This window comes from Malaclemys terrapin, chromosome 4 (genome assembly GCF_027887155.1).
Source record: "Malaclemys terrapin pileata isolate rMalTer1 chromosome 4, rMalTer1.hap1, whole genome shotgun sequence".
Taxonomy (NCBI): domain Eukaryota; kingdom Metazoa; phylum Chordata; order Testudines; family Emydidae; genus Malaclemys; species Malaclemys terrapin.
The window spans coordinates 22,012,861-22,040,339 of NC_071508.1; the positions used below are offsets into that span (position 1 = coordinate 22,012,861).

The 27,479-nt window shown below is 54.9% G+C and overlaps 2 protein-coding genes across 6 annotated transcripts in view; both read left to right on the forward strand.

Annotated features, from left to right (window-relative positions):
• LOC128836639 (inositol 1,4,5-triphosphate receptor associated 2-like) overlaps positions 1–2,495 on the forward strand; it is a 32,749-nt gene extending 30,254 nt beyond the window's left edge. For all 5 annotated transcript variants that reach the window (XM_054027099.1, XM_054027098.1, XM_054027097.1 and 2 more), the window contains one exon: positions 385–2,495. In XM_054027099.1, coding sequence (XP_053883074.1) covers positions 385–544 — 160 coding nt within the window. In that variant the 3' untranslated portion in view covers positions 545–2,495. The remainder of the gene's footprint in view (positions 1–384) is intronic.
• Positions 2,496–4,870: 2,375 nt separating this feature from the next.
• The window catches only part of MICAL1 (microtubule associated monooxygenase, calponin and LIM domain containing 1), a 42,424-nt gene continuing 19,815 nt past the window's right edge, over positions 4,871–27,479 (forward strand). Inside the window, exons 1-8 of the mRNA XM_054028401.1 lie at positions 4,871–5,103; positions 19,192–19,482; positions 21,530–21,737; positions 22,476–22,592; positions 23,226–23,327; positions 24,618–24,773; positions 25,835–25,935; positions 26,929–27,186. Of these exons, the coding sequence (XP_053884376.1) occupies positions 19,219–19,482; positions 21,530–21,737; positions 22,476–22,592; positions 23,226–23,327; positions 24,618–24,773; positions 25,835–25,935; positions 26,929–27,186 (1,206 nt within the window). The 5' untranslated portion in view covers positions 4,871–5,103; positions 19,192–19,218. The remainder of the gene's footprint in view (positions 5,104–19,191; positions 19,483–21,529; positions 21,738–22,475; positions 22,593–23,225; positions 23,328–24,617; positions 24,774–25,834; positions 25,936–26,928; positions 27,187–27,479) is intronic.

A 27,479-nucleotide genomic window follows, 5' to 3' on the forward strand; every position in this document is an offset into this window, starting at 1 on the left:
CTCCATCCTTTTGACAATGGGGCCGTTGTACAGTTGCTTTGTCATATTCCTTAAAATCGTGTTCTCTTGGTGCTGTGTGAGACCCACACCAACTGCTAAGGGAAACAGCACAACTGACTTCACAGCAGGTTGTGTACAGTTCAGAAGAACAGGCGAAAAGAACTTGGCCTAATATTTTTCATATACTGTAAGCTTAGGTGTTACTTCTACAGGAGTAGCAAGACAGGTGTGTGGTCTATTTAAGTACCAGCTGGAAGTAACCCCTGCTTTTGTACCCTTTTGCTGGCTGCTTGGTGTTCCGGGGGGTGGGGTGGGAGATGTGGGAAGTCTATCCATCTGCTCTGCACCTTAGGATGATAAATGTCCTAATCTCATTCTTGGCAGGTCCCCAGCATCTGGGAAAGAGATCCCCTGGCCTTGGGTCTTTCTGCCCCAGCACTACTGGCTTTTCCTGGGGCTGCTTTTCCTGGGGCTCACATGCCTGGTTCTGATGCGGATTCTGGAGCTGCAGAAACAGCAGCCAGCACCACCCCCCCACTCCTAGCATGAAAGAGGAAGAGGACTCAGCCCGAGAGACACAGCATGCTATCCCAGGCTTACTTTTAAAAACAAAATAATAATAAAAACAGGAGGGGGAAAAGGGGTTTAGATGTTTGGGGAAACACAAACCTCCCTCCTCCAAGCCCCAACATGGCTGCAGGAGGCTTAGTGATGTGAAAGGAGCTGTGGGTGCCCTGAGGAGCTATGGGGCCATTGCCCTAACTTGTACCCATGCCAGCTGGGCTCAGCAGTACCAGATTGTCCCTTGTCAGCCTAATCTTGGTCTGGTGCAAGGGTCCCTTGTACTAGGATGGGCTAAGGGTGTGGGTGATAGTGGAGGGGTGGGAGGCTGTGGGTGCCTCCACCAACTCCTGTCCTCCTCTCCTTGCCCTTCGTGCATAGCTGTAGGTACTGCTGCCTCCTCCACTTTTGCTTATACACTCTGGGTGAGGGGGATTCTCACTTCCTCTCTATGGGGGGGGGGGGAGTAGAGGGAGAAGAGAGACAGGTGCAAGGGAGATGCTTTAACATATGGACTCCTGAACAAACACGTGCTGCCTTTAGTTCTCTTTGGAGTTCTTGTTTGGTTGCTATTAAGATGTTCAGGTGGATTTGCAGAAGGGTCCCATACTTGTAACCAAGCAGCTGCAGGTGTAAGGTTTGTACACATCAGCTGCTTGCGTAGTGGTATGCTCTCCCCTCTCCATCTGTCGAAGAGCTCCCCACTACCATGTTTGACCCCAGGGCTGAGCTGCTGGAAGAACCAATGTTATTTTGGCAGCACCCAGGAAGGTACCGGGTGCATCGCCCAGAGACAGATGCTCTCCCTCTCCTGCCGCTTACAATTGAGTAATCAGTGGGTTGGGCATTAAAGGGGGCATTTTCCTCTAGCTGCTTGTGGAGTTAAGGGAAACCCCAGCCAGGAAATTAATGAGATGCCCAGCAGGCTTTGCTTGTCTCAGCCCCAGAGCTAGTGGCTGGCTCAGTACAGCCACTCTGCTCTCCCTGCCTTTGATATGGTCATAAAGAGGAGTTCTCAGATCACCTGATTTGCCAGCCAGCCTCCCCTCTGTGGTTCCACTCCCCGGTGATTGCCCACACCTGCGGGAGGAGGTTACCCTCCTCCCCCCTGCCGGGCCGGTGGCAGCTCCGGGGCCGAGGAAGGTTTGCCCTGCTGGGGGGGGGGGGGGGAAGGTCTAATGGAGCCCAGCAGAGGATTAGTCGGGGACAGATTTATCCACAAGCTGTAAATCTATTTCCCGGCCGTGCATTCTTTATCTCTGGGAAGCACGTGGCGGGCTCTCCCCCGGGGAGGGGCGGGGTCAGATATTCAGAAACACACACAGCCGAGTCCTACACAAATATAACACACCTCCTCCCCTCACCCCGTAACCTATGCAAATAAGCAGACAAAGGAAGAGTTCCTGCCCGCTCCCCCGGGTCTGTAAACAACCGCCTTAAAGTTTGTGCACCTATAAAAACCCAGAGGCGCTGGTGGAGGCAGGAGCCCGGGGAATAGGCAACCCCCCTGCTGCTTTGCAGTGTCGTTTCTGTAATGAAGCCCTAATGAGCACGGTGTGTGGGGCTCCCCCAGGACTTTGTGATGCTGGTTAAGTTGGGTGTGTGTGTGTGTGTGTGACAGACATAAATGTATCTGTGTTTTACAACCAGATGGTCCAGCTCCCTTCTGTCAAAGCATCTAAGCCGGTGGCTCTCAACCTTTCCAGACAACTGTACCCCCTTCAGGAGTCTGATTTGTCTTGTGTACCCCCAAGTTTCACCTCACTTAAAAATAACTTGCTTACAAAACTGGACATAAAAATACAAGTGTCACAGCCACTAGTACTGAGAAATGGCTGACTTCCTCATGTTTACCATATAATTATAAAATATATCAATTAGACTATAAATATTGTACTTACATTTCAGTGTGTAGTATACAGAGCAGTATAAACAAATCATTGTCTGTATGATATTGTTGTTTGTGCTGACTTCACTAGTGCTTTTCATGTAGCCTGTTGTAAAACGAGGCAACTATCGAGATGAGTTGATGTCCCCCCCGGGAGACCTCTGCGCACCCCGGGAGTACATGTAGCGGTGGTTGAGAACCACTAGCCTAAACTCATCAAATGAACATCAGCCAGGAGCGGGGAGGGCTGTGGAAGTGTGGGGCAGACAGTGCCACTCAGTGGACAGAACACCGGGCTGGGAGTCAGTACGGCTGTGTTTTGTGAGCCGTTGGGCACGCGCCTGCCCCTTGCTGTGCCTCTGTTTCCCCTCCCAGCTTTTGACCCCATTATCCATTTGGAACAGAAGCTCTTTGGGGAAGGGCTGTCTGATCCCGGTTGGAGCTCTCTGGTGCTACTGTAATATAACTAATAATAAAGGAAGGCAGGCTTTAAGGAGGGATGTGAAAAGGGGGTGTATGGCAGGGGAGAGGTCAGGAATCGGGGTAGGCAGAGCAGGGAGGCCAGAGTAAGAGAGATGAAGGATGGGGCTGGGAGAAGGTAGCTGGGGGATGCTAGCGGGTCTCTGCCCCTAGGAAATACCATGTGCCAAAGCTGTGCTTGCTGGTATACCCTTGGCCTCACCCGCGAGGAGGCATGTAGGGTACCACAGTGGATGGTGCCCTGCACCCTGCCCAGAATCACCCCCTTTCTGTGGTCTGCCTGGCTGGTGGGTGCCTTATTACATGTGGCATATGGCTGCCCTCTTCTTAGCTACTGCCTGATCCCGCAACATGCAATAGAGGGGGTGCCTATGGGCCTCAGCCAGGCTGCTCCCAGCCTCCCATTGAGTTCAACAGGGCCAGTCCCGGCCCCACAGCAGGGGGAGAGGGCTTGAGAGCACCACAACAAAGGGGCCTCTATGAGGTCTCAGATGGATAAAACCCCATGGTATAGGCCGGGGAGCAGCTCCCCAGTGCAAGGGGGTGTCTGCCCTTGTGTGTGAATGGGGGCAATGGTGCCTGCAGCAGACTCTCCCTGAAGCCAGAGGGGTTGTAACTCCTTGGCTTGACATGGTGTCCATCACAGACAGGGTTGACAGTTTGGTTCAATGACTCTCAGCATCCCCACTCTACACATGGATCCTGCACGCCTACCTGAAGCCCTGAGACTAGAAGGGAGGGGCAGATAAAGGATCAGCCCCAAGCAGCAGCATCCTGGGCACTGGGCTTTGCATGGTCTCAGTTGCCTCCTACAGGCGGGGCACCCTGACAGGGCCGGCTCCAGGCACCAGCTTAACAAGCAGGTGCTTGGGGCGGCCAAGGGAGAGGGGCGGCACCTGCGGCAATTTGGGGGCGGCAGGTCCCTCACTCCCTCTAGGAGCGAAGGACCTGCCGCTGAACTGCTGCCGCCAGTCGCGGATTTTTTTTTTTTTTTTTTGCTTGGGGGGGCAGAAATGCTGGAGCCGGCCCTGCACCCTGTTCCTCCAGGGAACCCTGATCTCTTCACTCTGGGACCCTCACCACTCCCAGGGCCGATGGAGTATGGTATCAACACCCCCACAGTGAACACGTGAGGTGGGGGTATCCTTGGAGCCTTGTACAAAGTACAGGCTGATTAACATTGACAGGGGCTAACTTAAAGGGCAGAGGCCTAGAGCAGGGGCCTGGGAGTCAGGACTCCTGGGTTCTATGCCCAGCTCAGGGAGGAAGCGGTGGCTAATAGAGCAGTCTGAGTGCCCAGCTGGGACTGGAAGTAGCCAGATATTTTCTAACACAACATTTTTCTCCCCCACCCCAAACAATTGCCTCAAAAAAGACAAAAAAAAAAAAAAATTGCAAAAAGCTGTTGTCTTTGTGGGGGGAAGGATTGTGACATTGTTTACAACATTTTGCGACCAAACCATTAGAGAAATAGTTCTCAAATTTGTGTGTGTGTTGAAAGCTGAGTTTTCTGCAAGCCAAGAATAGGTTCAGTAACAATCCTGTTGTTTTTTTAAAATGGGAGTTGGTCCATTCGGAACGCTGCAAAGCAGACTCGCTTTTGAAAAACGTTGGCAACTCTTAAAGAACTTTTTCCAGCCAGCTCTAGCCCCACACCCTGGGTTTCACCCCCAGCTCTGGGCAGGGAGTGAGGTCTCATAGTCCAGAAGGGGACAGGGATTCAGGACGCCTGGGTTCGATGCCCAGCTCTGGGCGGGGAGTGACAGCCCCTCGGAGGCAGGCTGGGCTAATCCAGCAGTTTTTCCATCCTGCGCCGCAAGGATGCTCCTGGCAGTGGCTTCGCTGTCTCAGCTCCTCCCCATCTCCCTGGGGGCCGGTCTTTGAGCAGCTTCTCCCTCCCCTAGCCCTGGGGGCTCTCAGCAGGAGCCGCTCGCTGCCGCATCGAGCAGGAAACCGAGAGCGGTTTTAATTTCAATTTCCTGCTTTCTCATCGGGACTTCTGCACATTCACAGTCAGCCTTCTGCTACGCAGCCCTGCTCTGCCCAGCCTCGGCAGGCAGGAAGCGAGCTCAGGGCTGACCCTTGGGGATCTCAAGCCAGCCCATGCGCCTCCTCTGCCCCACAAGCAGGCCAGTGGCAGACCGGGGCTTCCAGCTCTCCAGCCGCCTCTGCATGTAAGTCGACTTTGTGGTTTGGGCTTTAAGGTGGGGCCTGCCCCTGCCGGCGTCCCCCCCTGGCCACCTGCAGTGGGGAGAGATCCTGGCAGCTCCTGGCACTGCAGGAGCCTCGTGGGTGCCTCTGGGTGGCTGCAGGGTCGGGGTGGGGGGCGGTGTGGCTACCGGCCAAGTGATACTGAGAAGAGCTGGAGCAGGGTTCTCCGAAACCATTTGTACGATGGGGGAGGGGAGGGGCTGAGAGCCCTTGAACTAAACTGTATAGGATGGAAACCATGTCAAGCTGAGGGGAGGGGGGGCGGCAGCACCCCTCGTTCCACCACCTCTGCAGCTCTGTGCTGAGTGCCTGCAGCCCCTGGGGAGTCCTGGGCCTGATTCTGCCCTGCACCTTGCGGGGCCGTGCGAAAGGCTAGCGGGTCTGCCATGCAGCAGCGGTCAAGGCCACCGGTGCTCCTAGCGCTGACTGTGCTTGGAGGAGCCAGGAGCGCGCCATGCCTCCCGGATCCGGATCTGGCCCCGCGTTTGTCGCTGGAATGAAGTCGAAGTCCGGCACTTCCCTAGACACCCCGCCGCGTGGCTAGAGCCTGGAGGAATGCGGCAAGGTGGCTCAGGGACTCCTCGCCGTCCCCCCGGGGACATGGCCTAGCAGCCCAGGCAGTGACTGATGTGGCTTTTGAGGCTGAGGCTGCCAGCCCAGGGCCTTTAAGGGGCACTCGGCCCAGCTCCTCGCAGCAGGGAGGAGTGAGATGCGGGGAGGCCAAGAGCTCCCAAAGACACTGGGCTGGGACGAGGGGGAGCCTTTCCTGTCACCTCACTTGAACCCCCAAGCTCGGCCTGGTTCCCCTGCTCTGGAGAATGACTGGCTGGTTTGTCGGACTCCCTAGCACCCCACCCGGCCGGGGCCAGGAGCCGCAGGGCGTGTGTCAGGGCACGGACACACTCTGCCGTCACCTCCTCGTGGGGACGGGCGGGTGGGGGAGGAACATCAGGGCCGGGCTGATGAATCTTTCAGAAAGCCTTGTGCAGCTGTTTATCTGTCTGGACTCTGCCCACGGCCTGACACCCACATGATCTGGGGGAGCCCTTTGGCTCTGCCTGTCTTTGGAGGGTAACCCTGTGGGGTCCCGGCTTCCACAGGGCAGCGCTCCCTTCCCTGTGCCAGGAGCCAGCCTTGTTCTCCTGTGGGGCTTGGGGGAGAATAGCCTCAAGGTCCCCCCCACACTCTGTGCGCCCGCCTCCGTGAGGTGGATCCTCCCTCCCTCAGGGAACTAAACCTTCCCTTGGTGGAGCACGATCCACAGCATCACCCTTCACTTCTCCCCCTGCACGGGCCGTGTCCCCCTCCCCACTCCTTTTCCATGCTGTGTGTGTGTGGGAGGGGTTCTTGCCAGTCTCTCCCCCCCACTTGCCTCCCCCCTTCTGCCAGCTGAAGGGGCATTTGCCTCCCTTCTCACGTGCTGCCTGTGCCTGCTCCCATAGGAAAAGGGATATTCTCCTTGTGGAGGGACGAGCCCCTGGCCTCCACTTCTCCTCAGGATTGAAGAGTCATTATCCCCTCTCCCACAAATGCACCCAGTGCCGAGGTGGGGGGGCTATTCCTCCCCTCCCTTCCCCCCTCCCCTTGGAGCTCCATTCCAGGGGCCTGTTGGCTTTAATGAGCGGAGGGTGCAGGTGCGGGCTGGGGCTCGGGACTCCTGTCTCTCTCCATCCCAGGTGAGGAGTTGTGTTCGCCACTTTCACTTTGCCCAGCCCCAGAGGCTGAGGGCTGGACTTTGCCCTGCTGCCCTGATAATGCCGCCCCCTTCCTGTCACGTAGCTAGGGTGGGGTCACCAGGGTCCAGGCAGGCTGTCCCCGGCATCACGCGCACCCGGTGATTCAGGGCCCTGACCCGCTGGGATTGCTGTGGGCCAGGTTAACGATTCCCCTGTTGCCATAAAGCGCGTCTCCACCTGCTACTGTTTCACCAGCTAGAGCGAGCCCTGGGAGGGCGCGCCTGCCGTGGCACCAACCGAGAAATGGGTCAGAAGGCCGAGCCCGCTCCTGCCTGGGTCTGACAGCGAGGGATGGAGGGACAGGTTCTGGGAAAGGGGGCTACGGGACTGGCCTTTGCTGCACATCGCATTCCTCTGGGAGCTCGCGGGGGTGGGGGTGGGGAGAATGGAAATAGGTGCGAGAAAGCACCGGTTTTGTGGCATTCAAGCTGCTGCAGCCGCCCGGAGCTGCTGAGAGTATGCAGGTATGAAATATTAATGTGAGCTGCAAGCCACAGGGTATCTCCAGCTCCCAGCAGCCTGGAGGCGGTTCATGAGATAGACAGGCCCCCGCGTTTTTACATCCATGTGACAAAGAGTGTCTTGTGCTTAAAATGCCATTGGGAACAATCGACCGAGGGTGAAGTGCAGGTCTCCCTGCACCAGGCCCGCATCACTTGTGTCCCCGCTGCTGAGTGGGGGTGGATGGGAGGCAGCTCGCATGTGGCCTGTTGCTTTCTCTGGGGCTCTCCAGTCCTCCCAGGGCAGCTTGAGGTTCTGGTGGGTGCATACAGTGGGGCAGGGGGCATATAGACTTTGTGAGTTGTTGCCGCTTGGGACTGGATTGGGAATGGGCCATGGCTGCTTTGACTCGAGGCTGCCTGTTTCATTAGCAGTAAGTGCTGCGGCAGGCAGGCAGAGCTGTAGGAAAGAGATCTATACTGAGCATGCAGAGAGGCCAGGGTTACCCGCAGAGAGGGACTGTGTTTGTCCAATAGCCACCAGCTTGCACGCCTGAGCACCAGGTGTCACCCCAAACTAGATCCCTCCTGAAACTTCTGGCTTCCTTTCTCCAGTCCATACACCCACGTGAGCCCAGTCAAGTTCCCAGGGCACCCACATCCACCCCAGGCCACCAGTCCTGTTGCTGACAGTCTCAGCAGGGAGGCTTAGAATCAAATGGGTCATGGAAACTGAACTCCCCTGTCATCCCCTAGAAGTGCAATCGCTCCAGAGCCAGGTAAGAGGCCCCACTGATGGTGCAGGATGGTGTTTGCACTGTTCTGGGCGTATATTGGGAGATGCCATTAGAGACTCCGAGCCTGGATTCAGATGGAAAGATCTGGGGTGTCCAGAGCCAGGTTTTTGGGTCAGCCCACCGAGATAGCTCCTGAATTAGGCTTTGGACATACCCTGCCCCAAAAATCAGGGGGAGTTTGGACAAGGAGTTTGTTGGAGCCCGTCCCTCGCTGTAGCAGTAGCTACTTCACAAGGGTAACAGGCAGCTGTAGCCGCATCACAAGAGCTAACTTTTCTTGTCCTGATGCTGAACGGTGGCCAGTTGCACAGAGCAGGAAAGAAAGCAGCTAGTTTCAGGCTGCCTAGTTAGTGCCTATAGGAGGAAATACTGAAGAGGAAGAAGAACCAGGGGGGGAGGAAATGAGGAAAATATCACAAAGCTCAGGCACGCTGAGTTCCCCTAAAATTCTGTAATACGTAGAAACTCCTACATGGTCCCTTTTATAGTAGGGTTACCATATTTCAACAATCAAAGAAGAGGATGGGAGGAGCCCTGCCCTAGCCCTGCCCCCATCCTGCCCTAGCCCCACCCCTGCTCCTTCCTCTCCCTCCCACTTCTCGCCCCCCTCAGACCTCCCAACCCTCCCCCCTACCCCTTGTCCCCTGACTGCCCCCTCCTGGGACCCCTGCCACTAACTGCCCCCCAGGACTCCACCCCCTACCTAAGCCTCCCTGGTCCTTGTCCCCTGATTGCCCCCTCCTGAGACCTTCCCCCCATCCTAACTGGCCCCCTAGGACCCTACCCCCTGCCTGTCCCCTGACTGCCCCAACCCTTATCCACACCCCCACCCCCAGACAGACACCAGGGACTCCCACACCCCATCCAACCACTCCCCACCCCCTGACAGCCCCCCTCCCAGAACTCCCGACCCATCTAAACCCCTCTGCTCCTTGTCCCCTGACTGCCCCCTCCTGAGACACTCCCCCACCCTAACTGCCCCCCTAGGACCCTACCTGTACCCTGACTGCTCAAAACCTTACATCCCCAACTCCCAGACAGCCCCCCCCCCCGAACTCCCGACCCATCCAACCCTACTCCCTGTCTCTTGACTGCCCCCTCCAGAACCTCCCTACCCCTTCTCCGATCCCCTGGCCCCCTTACCGTGCCGCTCAGAACAGAGTGCTGCGGAGCGGCAAGCTGGGCAGCAGGGGAGGGGGAACAGGGGGTGGAGCTCCAGACTGCCGGAGGCCCGATGCGAATGGCCGGCAATCTGTGAATGCAGGGAGGGGGAGGGAGGGAGAGAGAGGAGGGGAGTGATCTCAAGTTGCAGGGGAGAGGAGGGGGAAGCGGAGGAGGGGCTCTGGCTGCCAGAGCCCCGTGGCCAGCTGCCCTGTCAGTGCATGCGCTCTGCATGGGGGGGGAAGTCCGGACATTTACAAATTCCCCCCGGACGCTATTTTTAACTCAAAAAAGCCAGACATGTCCGGGGGAATCCGGACGAATGGTAACCCTATTTTATAGCCACTTCTTAGACCATCCTCAGTGTCCTCTAGTTCCAGAGCCAGGTGCTGGTCAGTAACATCATATATAATTCACATACAAGTTACGCTAAAAGAACTTTATTAAGGGTGCAAGGTCAAGCACTCAAAAATTTTCTTGGCCAGCTAGTCCCACTTTCCCTGTCTTCCAGTCCTGGGGCCAGCTCCAGTCTCAGACCTCCCCCTGCCCCCCGATTCTTGCCCCAATCTATGTCTGTCCTTTGCCCCCCACTTTCCCAGATCCAGCTCTTGTTCCCTATGCATCCGTGTCAGGCACGCCTCGTCCATGCTGCAGGACAGACAGGCTCCTTGCTTGCAGTTTAAGTGCCTGGCCTGGCTCACAAAAGCCCAGATGGCAATTGCTGAGAAAGTCCTGTTCAGTCCCAGGCTAGAACATGCTCAGTTCGTGCAGAATCTTCGGGGAATTAAGCTGCTAAAATCTAAGAAGTCTGTACTGAGCATGTGTGAACTGGGATTTTTCAAAGGCTTATAACTGGGCCAAATTTGGGCAGATTTTCACATGGCCAGCAAGAGGCAATCCCTGGCACACAGGCCACCCCTCTGCCAAATTGAAAGACCCTGTGCCAAAGTATCAAGGAGAAAAGGTCACCAGAATTTTTTAACGTGGGCAAAACAATGTATTTGTCTTTAGCCTTGTTCTTGGATATGGCCGCACTGGTTTGATTGAGATTTTCCAAAAATATTCAGCCTGAAGCAGATACCTGGCATAGAAAATTTCTGTCCAAATGGTTAAAGTTTGGCAAATGGATATGCAACTGAAAACAGGGTCTTATAATGGGAGGCGTTGGGCAGCCTTGATAGTAGGCGGCCCTACCAGCCCCGCCTATCACATAGAACTTTCAAATTCATAACTTAGTGGGAGAGTCAATGTGTCATGTGGGAGACAATGCCATCTAGTGGTTCATGCACAGGCTTGTCAAGTCTGGACTCCTGGGTTCCATTACTGGCACCTGCTCTGTGGATTTGGGCAAGGCCCATCCCTCTTACTTTTCCCATCTGTGAAATGGAGATAGAAAGATGGAGGGACAGTGCCTTGAAGCCCCTGGGTTCTGTTCCTGACTCCGATAGCCCTGAGGATCCATTCCCCTTTTCTCCTCCAAGACTCAGCAATAAACCGATTCTTTCTTTTTTTCCAAGCTGAATGGAGAGGAACTACAGGGAGTTCTCTGCTGAACTGAGTGGTGTTATTGTGGACTCCAACCAAGACAGAAGGTTTCCGTACAATCCTAGAGGAGTGACAGTGGTTTTGCTCTGAACTGCTTGTAAACTCAATAGATTAGACAGACATAGTGTATGTCTACACTGGAGCTGGAGGTGTATTCCCCGCTTGGGTAGACGTATGTGAGCCATCTTTGAACAGGTTAAGACCATAAAAGGAGAAGTGTAGCTGTGGTGGGATGGGCTAGCTATTCAAGTCCGTGCCTAGGGTTCCCGGGCAGGACTGTATTCAGGCAGCCAGCTCTCACACCGCCGTAGCTACACATCTGTTCTCAGTGTGTTAGTGTGCATCTGCCCGCGCTGGAAATTACGCCTCCGGCTGATGTGCAGATATGAGTCGGGGGAAGGGGTGCCCACATCCCGGCAGAACGCTGGGTCGTCAGAAATACCCCCTGGTTTTAAGTAACCTCATGTGGAATGACTGGGAAACGCTCCCATGAGCACTGCCCTGGGAAGGGAGAGTGATGTCTTTTTGTCCAGTTTTACACAGCAGAGCTATAGATTTGAATGCACATTTTCTGCCTGGGTCACTCAGAGCCCACGTCCTCGGTATGGGCTTTCCTGGCCTCTTCCACCATCTAATTATCGTTCCTGCCGCTCGTCGGTTATTTATTGCTTCCTGGGCCGGTCTGACAAACCACGACGCTTTCTCCATCAGATCCCAGCTAAAGACTCGGGGCTGGTGTCCAGAGGTGTGGATTATTACACGTCAGTGTTTCCCAACCTGTTTGATCCCAGGGACCGGCTTGCTGCCTTCCTAGACTGTGTCAGGGAGATCTCTGGGACCAGCACTCGTCCACGGACCGGTCATTGAGAAACACTGACTTTGAGGGCCCCAGCAAAGGTCAGGGCCCCATGGTGCTAGGTGTTGTACAAACACCCAGGACGGGACATGCCCTGCTCTACATAGACAAGATAGATGAAGGGCAGGGCAAGGTAATTGGCAGAGCTGGGATTAGAAGATGGCTTTCTTGGGTCCTGCTGCAGTGCCCTACCCCCGGGTCCACACTGCCTTTCAGCCTGAGCCTCTGAAAGTCCAAGGGCCTGATCCAAGGCCCATCGAAAACAATGGATGCTGTGTGTGTCTCTGAAAAACCTTTCACAACTTCTTCCATGAGGCCTAAGAGAAATGAGTCAAGGCTGGTCATAAAATCCAAGTCATTCCCTCTTTGAGGCTTGCCAGATCGGTCCGTTCTCTGTGTTTATTGTCATAACCACAGCAAAACCGGAGGGTGATAGACACCCAGCATGGCCTTGAATCACAGCTCTGTCAGAGGGCAACTCACGCTGTGGGGGAGGCGGAAGGGGAGAAGCAAAGCAGTGTCACCAGAAGCAAATGAAAGAGACTATTGCCCTGCGTAACCCAGCTTGCTTTCCACTGGGGTGGGGAGTTTGAGGCTTGGTGACTTCGATCCAGTGCCGTTCGCTGTTTACACTGGGCTTCGCAGCACGCTCACCGAACTCGTTTAAAATTCCGTCTCCACATGGTTCGGGCCTGTCCACAGTATGTTGTAAACCTGTTTGGAAAGTATTAGGAGGGGCCAGATTTTGATCTCAGTAGTGCTGGTGTGAATCTGGAGTAACTGAGCAGAGCTACTGAGACCAGAATCTGACCCAAACCTTACACGCTCAGGGCCAGACGTTCAGCAGCTCAGCTGCCTTTGCAGTGGGGGGCCAGATTTTCACAAGAACTCACCACCCTTTTGAAAAATCTAGGCCCTTATTGGGGCGCTGAACTCTTGGGACAATGTGGCCCCAGGGGTGGGTGTTGAGATCATTTGAAACGGTGGCCCTAAGATTCTAAAATGCTTTATACTGCCCCCGAGCCTCCTTGGGAAAGCTCCTTGAGATCGACAAGTGAAATTCGCTATATCAGCACGAGGTCGTATGAGAATGCGATTTGGCCCCGTTCGTATTTCCCAGCCAAATCTGTGCTCCAAATTGGGTTAGCTGCTGGAGAAGAGTTTAAAGCCAGTTCCAGTGTGGACAGAGGCCCAGATCCACTTGCAACGCTCAGTGTCATGGCACCTTACTTTTAGGCGCCTAGCAAATCACAGGAACACTGCGATCCACAACGCGGAGCTAGGCACCGGGGCCCCTGTATGAACTAGGGAGAGCGAGGCACCTCAGAATGCGATCCACAAGGACCAGCACACTAGGCAGCGGGCGGGGTGTGTGTGTGTGTTGAAGCTGGCCAGTGGGAGATGCCGACAAGAGGGAGACCCTATTCCAGGTACCTAGCTCTGCTGGGGGAGAAAGGATTTGAACAGGGGTCTCCCCAGTGTGCCCTGAGCTTAGGGCGACCAGACAGGAAGTGTGAAAAATCAGGACGGCGTGGGGGGTAATAGGAGCCTATATAAGAAAAAGACCCAAAAATTGGGACTGTCCCTATAAAATCAGGACATCTGGTCACCCTACCTGAGCTAGGGAATGGTCTGATGTGGTGATCCTTAGTCTCGCTTGCTGAAGCTTTTCCACTGTGGATAAATAATGAAACAATGATTTGGCCTGGACCAGAGAGGGAGGGAATTAACTCTGAGTCTCCTACTTCCCTGCTGATGCTCTAGCCACCAGGGACAAGACTTAGAAGGTGGGTGGCCCCACCGGGTCGTCCCCGGATGGATTTTGAATGGGACACGACCCAATCTGGGACGCAGCCTCTGAGCACGCCTTCTGGATCAGGCCGCACATGCCATGTAGGTTGGCCGAACGCCTGTCTTCTCCCGGTTTGTGAATCGCTCTGGGGCTTAGGTGGGAGCTAGGTACCGGGCACATAAGGGAGGCCGCAGTGCCCATGCCCGAACCTTAGGCGCCTACTGGGTTTGGTGGGTGTAATGTGGATCACAGCGGAGCCAAACCTGGGACCTTTGTGGATCTGAGCCAGAGGCCGTAATGTCCAACTGACTTTTTCCATTGTGCCTTTCTTATGTATTGTATTGTCCCATTGTATTGTTCAACATTCACAGCCGCTCATTTCCTGGCAATTACTGTCTGGTTGAGCGGAGCGGATGGGCAAAGACGCGGATGGGAACTAGCTAGCCCCAAATAGCCCTTAATCCCTAGGAAATGCCCTGTGCTGTTTGTTCCAAGCTGAAGAGAAGGAGGGAGAACACCAGTGCGTGGCTCTTGAATGGTTGATGCAGTGGTACTGGAACTAGGGGTGCTTCCGCACCCCCTGGCTTGAACTGGGAATAACAAACACCAAATACATGATTTCCATCAGCAGCAGCCCCGTTACAAAAATTGGTCCCGCCCCCCTGGGTTGATGTGGTTTGAATTGGGCTGTAGATGGTCCTGAGTGATTCAGGTATTCCCCCAGTTACCTCTCGGCGGCAAATTTGTTCTATTTTTGGGTGTGCCGTAAATTACATTTCATAACAGCGATAAACCACAGCAGGAAGCGTGTCTCAAGGCAATTACTGAGCATGTTGGCTAGCGGCTCACTCTGCCTTTGGCCCCGTGACGCTGTGCCCCTGGGGAGAGGATATAATTGCTCAAGTATGTGCTGCCTGATGCTATAGAGGCTAGAGGGCATGCTCCTTGGGGCAAGACTTTCTCTGTACAGCGCTGAGCACACTGATAGGTCCCAGCTTATGGTAATGTTCTATTGCTTAAAAGCCATCCCACGGGGGATGGGGGGGGGGGAACGCTGGGGCACTGGGCTGGGAAACTGGCGAGAACCGGGGTTCAATTCCTAGCTCTGCCACAGGCTTCCCGCACAATCTTAATTGATCCGTGCCTCAGTTTCCCCATTGGTAAAATGTTTTCTGACCTCACAGAGCACAGCACCTTGGGCAGAGCGCCGATTCTGTGGCCCTGATATTTCAGAAGCCAGGGACACCCACCACTCCAGTTGAGAAACAAGTCCTAAGCTGAATAGGGGTCTAGATGGTGCTCATTCTGGCAACGGATTGATTGGGGATGTGGGAGAAGAGCCAGGGCAAAGATCTGCCCCAAATGCGTATATGACACTGAGACAGTGGTAATGCTAAGGGATGATTGTGCCTCCCTGGTATGTCTCCTCAATCTTTGGCCACAATCCCTTGGATACCCTGTGGAGGGCTTTGGCATCTTGAAATTTCTCTCTGCAACTTGCTGTGGGCCTTTCACCAGACACTTCTGTGCTGAGGGGGACCCTGGGCAGGTATCTGACATGCTGTAGGGGCTTTATAGCCAGGAGCACCCTTGACCTACTTGTTTCTTCATTGGGAGTGGCTTGGTGCAGAGACTTAGGGTACGTATATACTTACCTCTGGGTTCGGCGGTAAGCAATCGATCTTCTGGGATCGATTTATCGTGTCTTGTCTAAACGCGATAAATCAATCCCAGAAGTGCTCGCCATCAACACCGGTACTCCTGCTCCGCGAGAGGAGTACGCAGAGTTGACAGGGGAGCTTACCTGCTGCGTGTGGACCCGCGGTAAGTACCTTGTAGTTCGAACTAAGATACTTCGACTTCAGCTATATTATTCATGTAGCTGAAGTTGCGTATCTTAGTTTGAACTGGGGGGTTAGTGTGGACCAGCCCTTAGAGGAAACTGATCTCCCTCCAGGGAAGAAGCGGTGAACGTTCATAGCTCTCCCATGGGTTAGTCTCCATTCTGGAGGCAGGTGAGACTCAACCTCACAGCCACATTGCTCAACCCAAGTACTGCTGCAGAGTTAGTCTCTAAGGGCTGGTCCACACTAACCACTTACGTGAATAATGTAGCTGAAGTCGAAGTATCTTAGTTCGAACTACAAGGTACTTACCGCGGGTCCACACACGGCAGGCAGGCTCCCCCATCGACTCTGTGTACTCCTCTTGCGGAGCAGGAGTACCGGTGTCGACGGCGAGCACTTCCCAGATCGATTTATCGCATCTAAACAAGTCACGATAAAGCGATCCCAGAAGATCGATTGCTTACCGCCGAACCCGGAGGTAAGTATAGACGTATCCTAAGGTGCCACAAGGACTCCTCGTTGTACATGCTAATCAATTACCCATTTGCCTCTGGAGGCTGATTGCCTTGCAAAACTGTTGCTGATGCAAGGAAGACGTGGAAAACTACGTTGTATTTCTTCAGTGCCTTTCCTCAAGAGCTCCCAGTGCTCTACAAACAGCAGTTAATTACATTGCATGTGATCCTGGGCTCAAAAAAATGAATAGTGAGCATCTCATTACTGTCGGGGGTTGATAACCTCCATAATGACTTAAAAGCTCCCCTGTAAACACGGTACCATCATTGGATCCTGAATTCCATCCCCCCCCCAAGTTTTGTGCTATGTTGCATTGCGCTGTTAAGCAATTACTGTGTTTCGCCCCAGAGACACTTGTATTTTAGACTGTAAGTTCTTTGGAGTAGGGACTATCACTTATTATTTGTACAGAATCTAGCACAATGGAGGCTGTAGGCATTACCACAAAATAAGTGTTTAAATAATAATAATTTAAAGAGACGAGACCTTTTACTCCCTAAACTCAATGGAGAGGAGTGAGGACAGCGGAAGGGACTTGAGGCAATCCCTTCCTTGGAGGAGTCCCCTAATTTGTATCCTGTCCCTTGTCAGTTCTATTCCAGTCTGTGTAATTTGCAAGTCAAATACAGGCATTCCCTGGCTGGAAGCTTAGCAGGAGAGCCGGAAACAGTGCTATGTGCTTTGTGCTTCTTGTCTCGCCTGAGATAAAGATCCTGGAATTGGAACTTACCTGGCAGTGATTTGGTGTCCGAGGTAGAAGAGAACACACAACAGGCTGGGGTTTGCAGCACTACCTAGTGTAGTGTATTGCGGACTGTGTTGGAATTGCAAGCTATCATTTTAAGAGCGGGGAGGGGTGTTCCCTTAGCTTGTAGGCTCGGGCCGGGGCTCAGTGGCAAAGAGCCTGGGATCAGAGTCAGACATCTGAGTCAGTTCGCAGCCAGCCAGGCGGGGTGAGTTGTGCCTTGCTGTTTAGGGAGCAGCCTGCTTTGTTTCTCTCTGTTTGGGGTTCTCGTGTGTTCTGGATCAGTGGCTCTCAACCTTTCCAGACTACTGTACCCCTTTCATGAGTCTGATTTGTTTTGAGTACCCCCAAGTTTCAACTCACTTAAAAACTACTTGCTTACAAAATCAGACATAAAAATACGAGTGTGTCCCAGCCACTATTACTGAATTGCTGACTTTCTTATTTTTACCATATAATTATAAAATAAATCTTTGGAATATAAATATTGTACTTGCATTTCAGAGTATAGCATATAGAGCAGTATAAATTTATGTATATACGAATTTTTAGTTTGTACTGCCTTCGCTAGTGCTTTTTCTGTAGCTTGTTGTAAAACTGGGCAAATATCTAGATGAGTCAATGTTCTCCCTTGAAGACTTCTACATACCCCCAGGAGCATGCGTACCCCTAGTTGAGAACCACTGTTCTGGATTCTAAGAAATAAAGCAGTGTTATGTTACAAGCTTCCAGCAAGAGTATGAAATGTCTTTTATCCAGATAACACCCAGAGCAGCAGTTAATTCCAAACAAAGGCCTTGGGGGCTTGCCGGGGTTCCTGCCCGAATGCAGTCAGGCAAAGGTGCTATTCATGCCAGCAGAGCTCTGCCCCTGCTTGAAACCAGGGGAAGCTGCACCAGTGCAAACTGTGACTCAGAGCCTGTCTACACTGGGGATTTGCACCAGTGCAGCTAAACTGGTGGTGGACTCTTGCATATGGACACGGGCTAAACAGAAGGTGCTGGAGATGGGGGTAAGATTCCTGATCCCATTGAAGTCAATGACCAAACTCCCACTGATGCCGGGGGGGAAGAGGAGTTGGCCCGTACTAGTCAGATGTGGGCAGCGTAAAAAGGGAACTTATACAAAGTCATTTACTCTAACCACCAGCTGCCACCCTCTTCGGGTAGATTCCGGACACCTCTGCCGCTTTCTGTTCTCTTTGCTAATCTTCCCCTTCCCCAGCTGGCAGCCTCCTGCCCCACAGCTGGTCTCTTGGGGAGATTTTGCAAGGCTACTGAAATCTGGGGCTGGGGCTGGTCCCAGCTCACATCCGGCCTGCTTAGGGTAGCTCTGGCCCCCTCTCTGGGAGGGAAACCTCCTGCCCTCCCGAAACTGGATGGGTGATAAAGAGGAAGGAGGAATGGTCTCTGCTGATGCCACAGGAAAAGACTATGAAACTCCCCAGATCCACTTTGTATGTTTCAGGTGCACATTGCACATAGGAAATTGCCTAGCACTGAAGCGACTTCTGGCCTGTCTCCCTGACGTCACACTTGCACAAGCGGCTGATTGCTACAATTCTCGGGCCAGGACGTTCACACTTGGCTCCTAAATCCCAGAGGGGATATCCAGAGGGGCTGAGCCTCTGCAGCTCCCAAGGAGGTTGGTGGGGTGTGTGGGTCGCTTGGATTCAGGTGCCTAAATGTGGCCATGGGAGCCTTGCTCTGTGCACCAGATCTGAACGCTCTGCCTAGAACTCTTTAGTCCACGCTCTCTCTGCTTCTACTTTAGCTGATGCTAGCACAGGATAATAAGCCCGGTACATATCAATTTCTTTGTTAAATTGATGAACTCATATAAGCTTGCAGCGTCCAGCGGGCATAACTGGACACTGCAAGATGGAGATTCCTAGGGTTGTGTCTGGGACTGAAGATGTTGGCTAGTGTCATTCAGTTACACAATTCAAGCAGCGGCTGTCCAAAAGTGCTCACTCACGTAGCTTGGAGCAGCTGACATGCCAGAGGCTGTGCGTGAACAGCCCGGGAGTGGGGGTTCTCACAGCAGAGCAGGGTAAGGCTGGCTCCCAGAGTTGAGGATTGGAGTGACCTAGCAGATCACCGGTCCAGATAACACCAGGGGAACGTCGCAGTGTTATCTTTCTGGATTCTAAGAATAAAAACGGAGTTATGTTGTAACCTCCCAGCAGAATATTTGATGTTTCTATCCAACATCTTTGCGTGTAAGCTGTGAAATGTAACATATCTGAAGGCTGTCTTAGGTTTTAATCTTTTGGCACAAGCAGTAGACGCTCATGCTTTTAGCTCTGAAGCTCTTGGGTTCAAATCCTGCTGTTGCCTCAAGTGGGCTTTGTTATAATTGGACAATTAGCTTGGCACATCATGGGTTTTGGTGTGTGTATGTGTGTGCGTCCTCCTCTGCAGCATTGGGTGTTAGCCAGCTAGTGGCAGGAAACCGGGCTACGTGGTCCAATCTGCTACAGCGATCCCGTGGTCCTGGTTTCCTTTGCCCTGTGTCATGCCTTGGGGTAACGTCCGTGAAATGGGGATTGTTTGAGAGGTGGCTCCTCTGCAGTGCCTCCCTCGCTCAGTCTGTGGTTCGCTCCCTCTTTTCCAGACTCCCTTCTTGACCCCGAGCGGCAGGATGAACCCTCAGGATGGGGAGCAGGGTAACCCGGCTCACTCCCTTTTCGAAACCTTCCTCCGTGCCAACCACTGCGAGGAGGTGCTGGGCAGCTTCCAGGCCTTATGCAGGCAGCTGGCTCTGGAGCACAAGGGCCAGCTGCAGTTCTACCATAAGCTCAAGTCCTGCCTTAACTACTGGAGTGCCAAGGCCCTGTGGGGCAAGCTGGATAAGAAGGCTGGACACAAAGACTATGACCAGGGAAAGGCATGTGCCAACACCAAGGTAAGAAGGGAGGGCATGGCTGGTATAACCAGGGAAGGGCCCATGCTGAGAGCAAGGGGAAGGTATTACACAGGCTAACTGTGTGATTTGCCTCCTCCTAGTGGCTGGTCCAAGTAACTGTAACAACCTACTACTAAGTTATAGCTAATGGAGCTGCTCTTTTACCTCAAGTGGTGGGGGCTTGTGCTTCCAGTAAGAGGAGTTGTGGGTTCGAATCCTCACTGTCAACGGTGGTGTTTGTCTGTAGGCAGCTGTGGTTCATTGCACTGAGGCCTTTCAGGTCAGAGCTGGGAGTGGGTTGGGGTGCATTGCAGGAGCGGGGTGAGCCCAGAGCTAGCTGATGACTACGCTCTCTTCAGGGGTGAATGGTTTGTCCTCTCCAGGCAGGGCTGAGTGGATCAGAGAGGGTATCTGAGTGTCTTGTGTAGCTCCTGATAGGATGTGCAGTGGCTTGTGGTGTTGACACTGTGAATAAACAGGTCTTGGCAGTTCAACAACCCCACCTGTGATGCAAATTGAGCCCCTTGCCGGAAGGGCAGGCGTGGTGCGGCTTCCTGGTGAGCTCTGCCTGTGCTAGTATGTTTCGGGAAATCTCCTACCTGGGCCCTGTCTCCACTAGTGTTCCAGGTGGAAGTGTTCCCAAAACCTTCATGCTGGCCAGGCCGGGGAATGTACTGCATGTCTGCTCTGTCCGAGAGACCCCAGGGTATGCAGGAGGGGTAGGGGGGCTAGGAGCCAGGAACTCGCACGTGCCGGTCACTTGAGCTGTCTGCCTGTGTCCCTTGTGGAGAACAGGGAGTTAATGGCTTCCTTGCAGGCAGTGTCAGTGCTGGGAGAGAGTCGGGGGCAGTGCTGTTCACTCTAACTCGCTTGGGAGAGAGATTAGATCCCCCATTATCTGTCCTTGGATGAGAACAACTGAGACCAAGACTAAAACACATTGTTTTAAAACGTGCAATGGTTCAGCTCGCTGAATTCCCAGCTGAAGGAAAGTGTGGCGTCCTTGTCTACGCTGAGGAATTCAGCCATCAGTATGTGGTACTGGCAGGGCTGTGCCTTTAAGGGCTGAGCTTCTCAGGCAGAGAGACCTTCCGCGAGCATCTCGGGCACTGAGGCCTTGGCTACACTTGGGGATTCACAGAGCTGCTGCGGCAGTGCTGTGAAGCGTGAGTGTAGTTGCGCCGCCAGCGCTTCAAGAGCTCTCGCAGCGCTGCAAGTACCCCACCTCTCCGAGGGGAATAGCTGGCAGTGCTGTGAGCGAGCGTGCAGCGCTACAGGCGCTGATTACACTGGTGCTTTACAGCGCTGCACTCGCTGCGCTCGGGGGGGGGGGGGGCGTTTTCACACCCCTGAGCGCAGCAAGTTGCAGTGCTGTACAGCACCAGTGTAGCCAAGGCCTGAGTGTTCATTGAACACCACCCAGCATAGCTGCACTGGTGCAAACCCACAGGACTGACACACCAAGCGGCTGCTTGTGCTGGGGACAGCTCACCCCTGCTCGAATCCGGGGCTAGCTGCACAGGTGCAAATCATGGCCGCTAGAGGCTTTGCTCATCCCCAGTGGGAGGGCTGTAACCAGGACAAATCCCCCGTGCAGACAAGGCTTGAGTTTTCAGCAGATCACCCTGATTCTGGCCCACTGAAAATGCAGGGGAGTCGGATCCGCTGTGGGACGAGGGGAGACCAGAGCTGGAGGCCTTTCTGGCCTGGGGCTTGCGTGCGCTCCCCTCCCAGTGGTGTGACTCGTGCCCTGTGTCAAAGGAGGTTGGAGTGATTTCCTGACTCCCGTCAACTTGGCCGGAGTCACCTGGCTGCTGCGGTGTAGACCCCCTGCTCCCTCCTGTCTGCAATACGCTCGCCTCACCCCAGTTCTCAGCCCGGCCAGGTCTTGAGATCCCAGCCAGGCCTAGTCTCCCCTCCCTCAGCTAGTCAGGCCCTTCTGCCCCCCAGCAGACAGACATGCCCGTCCCAAGAGATCAGCTCTGGGGTATCTGGTGGGTGGGGAGCCTCCTGTGTTCTGCCCCAGCTCTGTCACTGCTCCTTCCAGTGCCTGATCATTGGGGCAGGTCCCTGCGGGCTCCGCACCGCCATCGAGCTGGCCTTCCTGGGAGCCCGCGTCGTGCTGGTGGAGAAGAGAGACTCCTTCTCCCGCAACAACGTGCTGCACCTCTGGCCTTTCACCATCCACGACCTGCGGGGCCTGGGCGCCAAGAAGTTCTACGGGCGCTTCTGCACCGGGGCCTTGGACCACATCAGTGAGTGGGGCTGGGGAAGCAGGGAGGGCACAGCTCTGGAGTCGGAACAAAATGTGGCTGGGGGGGGTTGGGTGACAGGACAGTGCCTGGCGTGCTATGGCGGGGGTTGGTTGTGTGTGGGGCTGGACAGGGTTGGGCCGGAGGCATGTTGCAGCTTGTGGGGATTGTGGCAGTGGCCACTGAGGCTGGGCAGGTGAGGGGTGGGGGGACAATGCATGGGGCACTGAGGCTGGGGTTGTGGGGGAGGCTGGTGCAATGGCCAAAGTACCCTGTGGTTGTGGCTGGGTGAGCTGGGGTCTGGGGCCCTGCTGTCCCGAAGGGAGCCCCATCCACACTCCATTTCACACCAAGGGCAGCTTTGCCCCCAGCCTGCACAATAAACACAGATGGCACCTGCCTTTTGGGGCCGAGCGCAATCTCCCATGCTCTTCAAGCTGGGTCTGCACATCGGAGGGGTCCCCCCACCCCTGCGCCGCTCCAGGGGATTCTGCAGTACCAGTTGCCCTCCCTGCTAAAGCAGCCTGGATCCCATGGCGCGGAGAGGTCCAGACTCCAAGTCTGTAGCTGGCAGGCAAGTAGCTAGGGAGCTGCCTCGGGTCAGATAGCAGGGAGCGGTCAGAGTCTGTGACCCACAAGGCAGGGATGCTGGGTAGGGGATGGACTCAAATGGGCTTTGTCTGCGACTGATCTCCGGGGAGCGTTGATTTCTGCTCCGTCACTCTGTCCGTCTCTCTCCAGGTATCCGTCAGTTGCAGCTGATCCTCCTGAAGGTCGCCTTGCTCCTGGGGGTTGAAATTCACGTCAACGTGCAGTTTAAGGGGCTCATCCCCCCTGCAGCGAAGGGGAGCGGACGGGGTAGGGAAGCTGGAGCCTTGTGGCCCGGACTCATTCCAGCCGTCACTGGCTGAAATCCAGTCTGTCCCGTGCCGACAGTGCTGGCACCCCCGCCTAGGGCTAGCCTGTTCCCTGGAGGACAGGGAGATCTGCCCTCAGATAGGTTGAGGAGGGGTTGGGTGATTCATCCCCTTTTCCTGCTAACTGCTGCTGACCAAGACTGAAATCTCTGCAGAGGACTAACACTCGTGACGTGGTTTTGAGCTGTGGGTCGGTTTCCCCTCAGTCTGGTCTGCCCCTGAGGTTTTTGTTTTATTTTAAATAACAATACCGGTGCCTCCACAAATGCTAATCCAGCTTCACAAACTCCTCCCCTCTCCAGCGGGTGGGGCTAGTACCATTATCCCCATTGTTCAGATGGGGAAACTGAGGCATGGAGCAGGAGAATGACTCACCCAAAGTCATGCAGTGAGTTATTGGTAGAGCTAGGATTAGAATCCAGAACTCCTGACGCCCAGCCACGAGCTCAAACCACTAGACCACACCACCCCCTTTATGTATAAACGTTCCTGACAGGGGGACGGGGGAGTTTTCATATTGGGGTGTCGATCAGGCCCCCTCCGACACCCCCTTCTCCGTTGTCTTTCTCTGCAGGTGGGGGCTGGAAGGCTGCGCTCCAGCCCAGCTCCTCTCCTGTGGGGCAGTATGAATTTGACGTCCTCATCTCAGCCGGAGGAGGCAAATTTGTGCCTGAAGGTGAGGGCTCACTCGTCAGCTACAGCTCGGGTGTCCCCCTCCCCTCCCAGCCTGGGATGGGAGGGTGCACGAGGCTGCTGAGCTTAGCCTGGCTAGAGCGGCTGGGCGCGCTCCATCTCCTCTGTAGCTTGATGTTCCTTCTCCTCTACCACGGGGGCACGTACAGTCTCTACAGGGCTCGTTGGCTGGCTAGCAGCACTGGCCTAGGAGGGGCCAGTCCTCTCCACCCTTCTCAGGATGGCCTGGCTAAGGGGAGGCAATGGTGCTTCTGGTCGCGTCAGCTGGGCCGATGGGTCCCGGGACCCTGATCGAGTCTCTTGTCGCGGGTGAGGGGAGCGAAGAGAGAGGCTGAAGGGCCTGCGTGGGAGCGGATGGGGGTCGTTCTCTCTCTGCTCAGTTCTCGTGGGTCCCCACCCAGTGGGGCTGGAGTCTGTCAGCAGGATATGGAGTCCCAGCCTGAGGGGGGAATGCAGTGTTCTCTGGAGCAGGGCATGTGCATGAGCTAGGCAGCTCGGCGCCACGGCTTGTACTGTGAAGGGTCTGGGTGAGGGAGATGGGGGAGTGGGAGAAGAGGCCTTGAGACATCTCAGCTCCTGATAGCCGGCGCTGATCACGCCACCCGCTGAGGCTTGCCCGAACATCTACAGGGCCGTAGCCGCAGGGCTGGCCAGCTGCTGCCTTAAAATGCACATAGCGTCATGCAGCGGGGCGTTCCCAGTGCTTGCGCGGGGGCCCCTACGGCCCAGAACCGCCCAGCCTCCAGTCCCGCCTCCTCCCTGAGATAACCAAACAGCGGGGTTCTCCCTTCCTGGGCCACTGTCCCCCCAGGCCCCTAATGGTGCTTCCCTCTCTCCCCAGAGTCTGTGCTGGGCCGGGAGCACCTGGGGGCAGGGAGCAATTCCCCTCACTGCTCAGTAATCAGTACATGGTCCTGCCCTCTGGCTGCGCACTGCCAGCTTGGTGTTGGCACACAGAGGTTGGGGGGTTCAGAGCTGGGGCTTGGTCCGGATCCTTCTCAAACCCCGCTCTTACCACCACTGGCGCCTTGGTACTTGCTGCAGACAAAGCGCCTGAATGTCGGGCAGTGTAGTTCTTGGAGCTGCTGAATAGCAGACAAGGACGCTGCACCCCTGCACCCTTGGCCCTCGCCAGCCTGATTCGGCCTGCACCCCTCTTCTTTGCCTCCACCCCCCAAAGGCTTTTCCCTGCGCTGCCAATGCCCCCTTTCCTGTGGGCTAGGAAGGGCCCCGGCAGGCCTGATGGGCGCGGTGTCTGTGTGTCTGTCCCCAGGGTTCAAGCGGAAGGAGACGCGTGGGAAGCTGGCGATCGGCATCACCACCAACTTCGTCAACCACCACAGCCGGGCCGAGGTGGAGGTGGCCGAGATTAGCGGTGTGGCCCGCATCTACAACCAGCAGTTCTTCCAGAACCTCTACAACAAAACGGGTCAGCAGGGCCTTCCCCCATCAGCTAACCCCTTCCCCTGGCATCCCCAGTTCTCCAGGGCTGTATCAACCCACCCCCTGCTGTGCGACGGGGCCAGGGGGGGCATTCAACAGGCAGCGGGGGTCCCTCCTCAGCAGAGGGTGTACTCAAAGAAAGGGACTCCAGCACTGAGATCAGGGGCTGCTGATGTTGTTTATTTGATTTGTGGTAGCACATGGGAGCCCCAATGATGGCCCAGCCCCCCCACAGTGCCAGGCGCTGTACAAACACAGAGCAAAGAGACGGTCCCTCCCTCCCCCAGAGGCTTCAGGTAATTGGGGCCATTTGCTATGAGCTGGGAAGACAGAAGGCTACCAGAGGGGAAAATACAGTATATAACCTAGCCAACTGCAGAGCGGACATTAATGGGGCACCTCTGTTGACCCTGTATCATACCACAAGAGCAAGGGACCCTCAGTGAAATTAAAAACTAACCTACTTAAAACTGAGAAAAAGAAGTTCTCTTTCATGTGATGCTTCATTCGCCTGTGGGACTCACTGCCACTAGGTAGCACTGAGACCAGAGATTTATATGGAGGCTGGACTGGGCCAGAAGTTTATATGGGGGATGGATTAGATGACTTCTTGAGGTCCCTTCCAGCTGCACATTTTTGTGATATGCACAGTAAGAGCATCAAAAGTGATGTTACATTTGGATATTTATATTCTTGTGTACATCTAAAACAGATATAAACTCTCATGCATCAGGGCACACGCTAACTACTAACAGCCTGGGGTCAGGAAGAAACTTCTCTATGGCATGTGTCCATTGTGGGGGTTTTATCTTCTTCAGTGAAGTAGCTGGTACTGGCCATTGTCGGAGACCCCTACCCCATAGAGTAGGGCCTCCCTAGCCTCATCTGGGATGGTGGTTGCTGTGTTCCTTCTGGCCCTCCGTGCCTGTCTGTCTGTGGATGGAGCAGGTTGTGGGGCAGCTGCCTGTCCTCGGACGGCATTCTCACGCCAGCTCTCTCTGCCCAGCTCCAGCTCAACCCTCTGTTTATGCCTTTGCCCCGTGCCAGGTATCGACTTGGAGAACATTGTCTACTACAAAGACGACACCCACTATTTTGTCATGACAGCCAAAAAACAGAGCCTGCTCCAAAATGGGGTCATTGTACAGGTGAGGGGGCTCGTGGGGCCCAGCGCGGGTGTGGGGAGGAGACTGGCTGCCGTGGGCAGGGCTGTGGGGAGTTAGCGTGTTGGGGACTGAGCTCTGGGAATCTGAATTCCAGAAACTTCCCTTCTTCTAGTCGTAATAACAGGGCGGGAGAGATGGGACCAAACAGCTGAGTTCACCAGGGCACCAGCTTGGGTTGCACGCGCCCAGCGTATTGGAACATAAGGTACATGTACGTGGAGGTGTGGGGCATTGTGCTACCATCCTGGCAGCACTTGCAAGGGCTGGGGTCAGTGCCTGGCTGGGAGGCTTCCAGAGAACGCAGAAATGGTGTTGGGGATTCGCTGAGAGGCACTTCTCTCTCTCTAGGGTACGTCTAGCCCAAAAACACTGGGTGTGACTACCGCTCCAGCTGATGTACCCAAGCTAGCGTTAATGCGGGTTGCTCAGGTCTCGGCCCGGCGGAGCTGCTTCAGTGTGTGAAGTTCCAGGTGGGTTTGGACAGCTCGTATGCTATGGCTTCACGGCTCCAGTACCTGGATTAAAGCTGGCGTGGCTACTACTGCAGCTCAAGTTGCAGTCACACTAGGAGGCTGCAGTGTAGACGTACCCTGGGCCAATGCACCAGTCTGGTGCTAGGAGCAGAGTGCTGCCGGAAAGACCATTTTTCAGATGAGACCTAAAACGAAGGTGCCAACCACTAAAGCTCTATGGCGTTCCTTGACAGAGTGGGTGTGTCCTGGCAAATTTCTACACGGGTGTTACATCCTGCTGACCTACATCGCTCCTTGTGATTTCAGTGGGATACGTTCTAATTTTATATTTTCTGTCCGTGCCTGTTGCTGTGCACTCTTATTCAGCTGCCGTGTTCCACCTCAGAGGTGGCTGCATCTTGATAGGTGGTGACGTGATCCCTTTGCTTTACAAACAAATACGCTTTCGGGCACGTGTGCCAGGAATCCCCTTTTGAGTAAACCCCCAACCCCATTCCCGTAGGACAAAGCCGACATAGAGAGCCTGCTGTCTGCTGAGAACGTCAATCAAGAAGCCCTCCTCAGCTATGCCAAGGAAGCCGCCAACTTCTCCACCAACTATCAGCTGCCTGACTTGGAGTTCGCTCTGAACCACCGGAACCGCCCGGACGTCGACATGTTTGACTTCACCTGCATGAACCGTTCGGAGAACGCGGCCCTGGTGCGCGAGTGCCACGGGGCCCGGCTGCTCATCGGGCTGGTGGGAGACTGTCTGGTGGAGGTCAGTGTCCCACTAATGAGAGACGAACAAGTGTGGGGCAGGGGGGATGGGCTCTGGCCGGGATCCCTTTGCAGCCTTAGCTTACAAGGCTGGAGGTGTTGCCTTCCATGAGAGTGTCCCCTTGGCAGCGTGGCCAGCCCAGGGGCAGACTTTATGCAAACCCTAACTCTCCCCGTCGGGCAGCAGACTGATCGGCCACACTCCCCACTCCCGCTCAGGGCAATGCCCGTGTTTCCCAGCTGTGGCGACTCTTCCCCTAACCCAAGACAGCATCTTTAAACACGTGCTGTAGC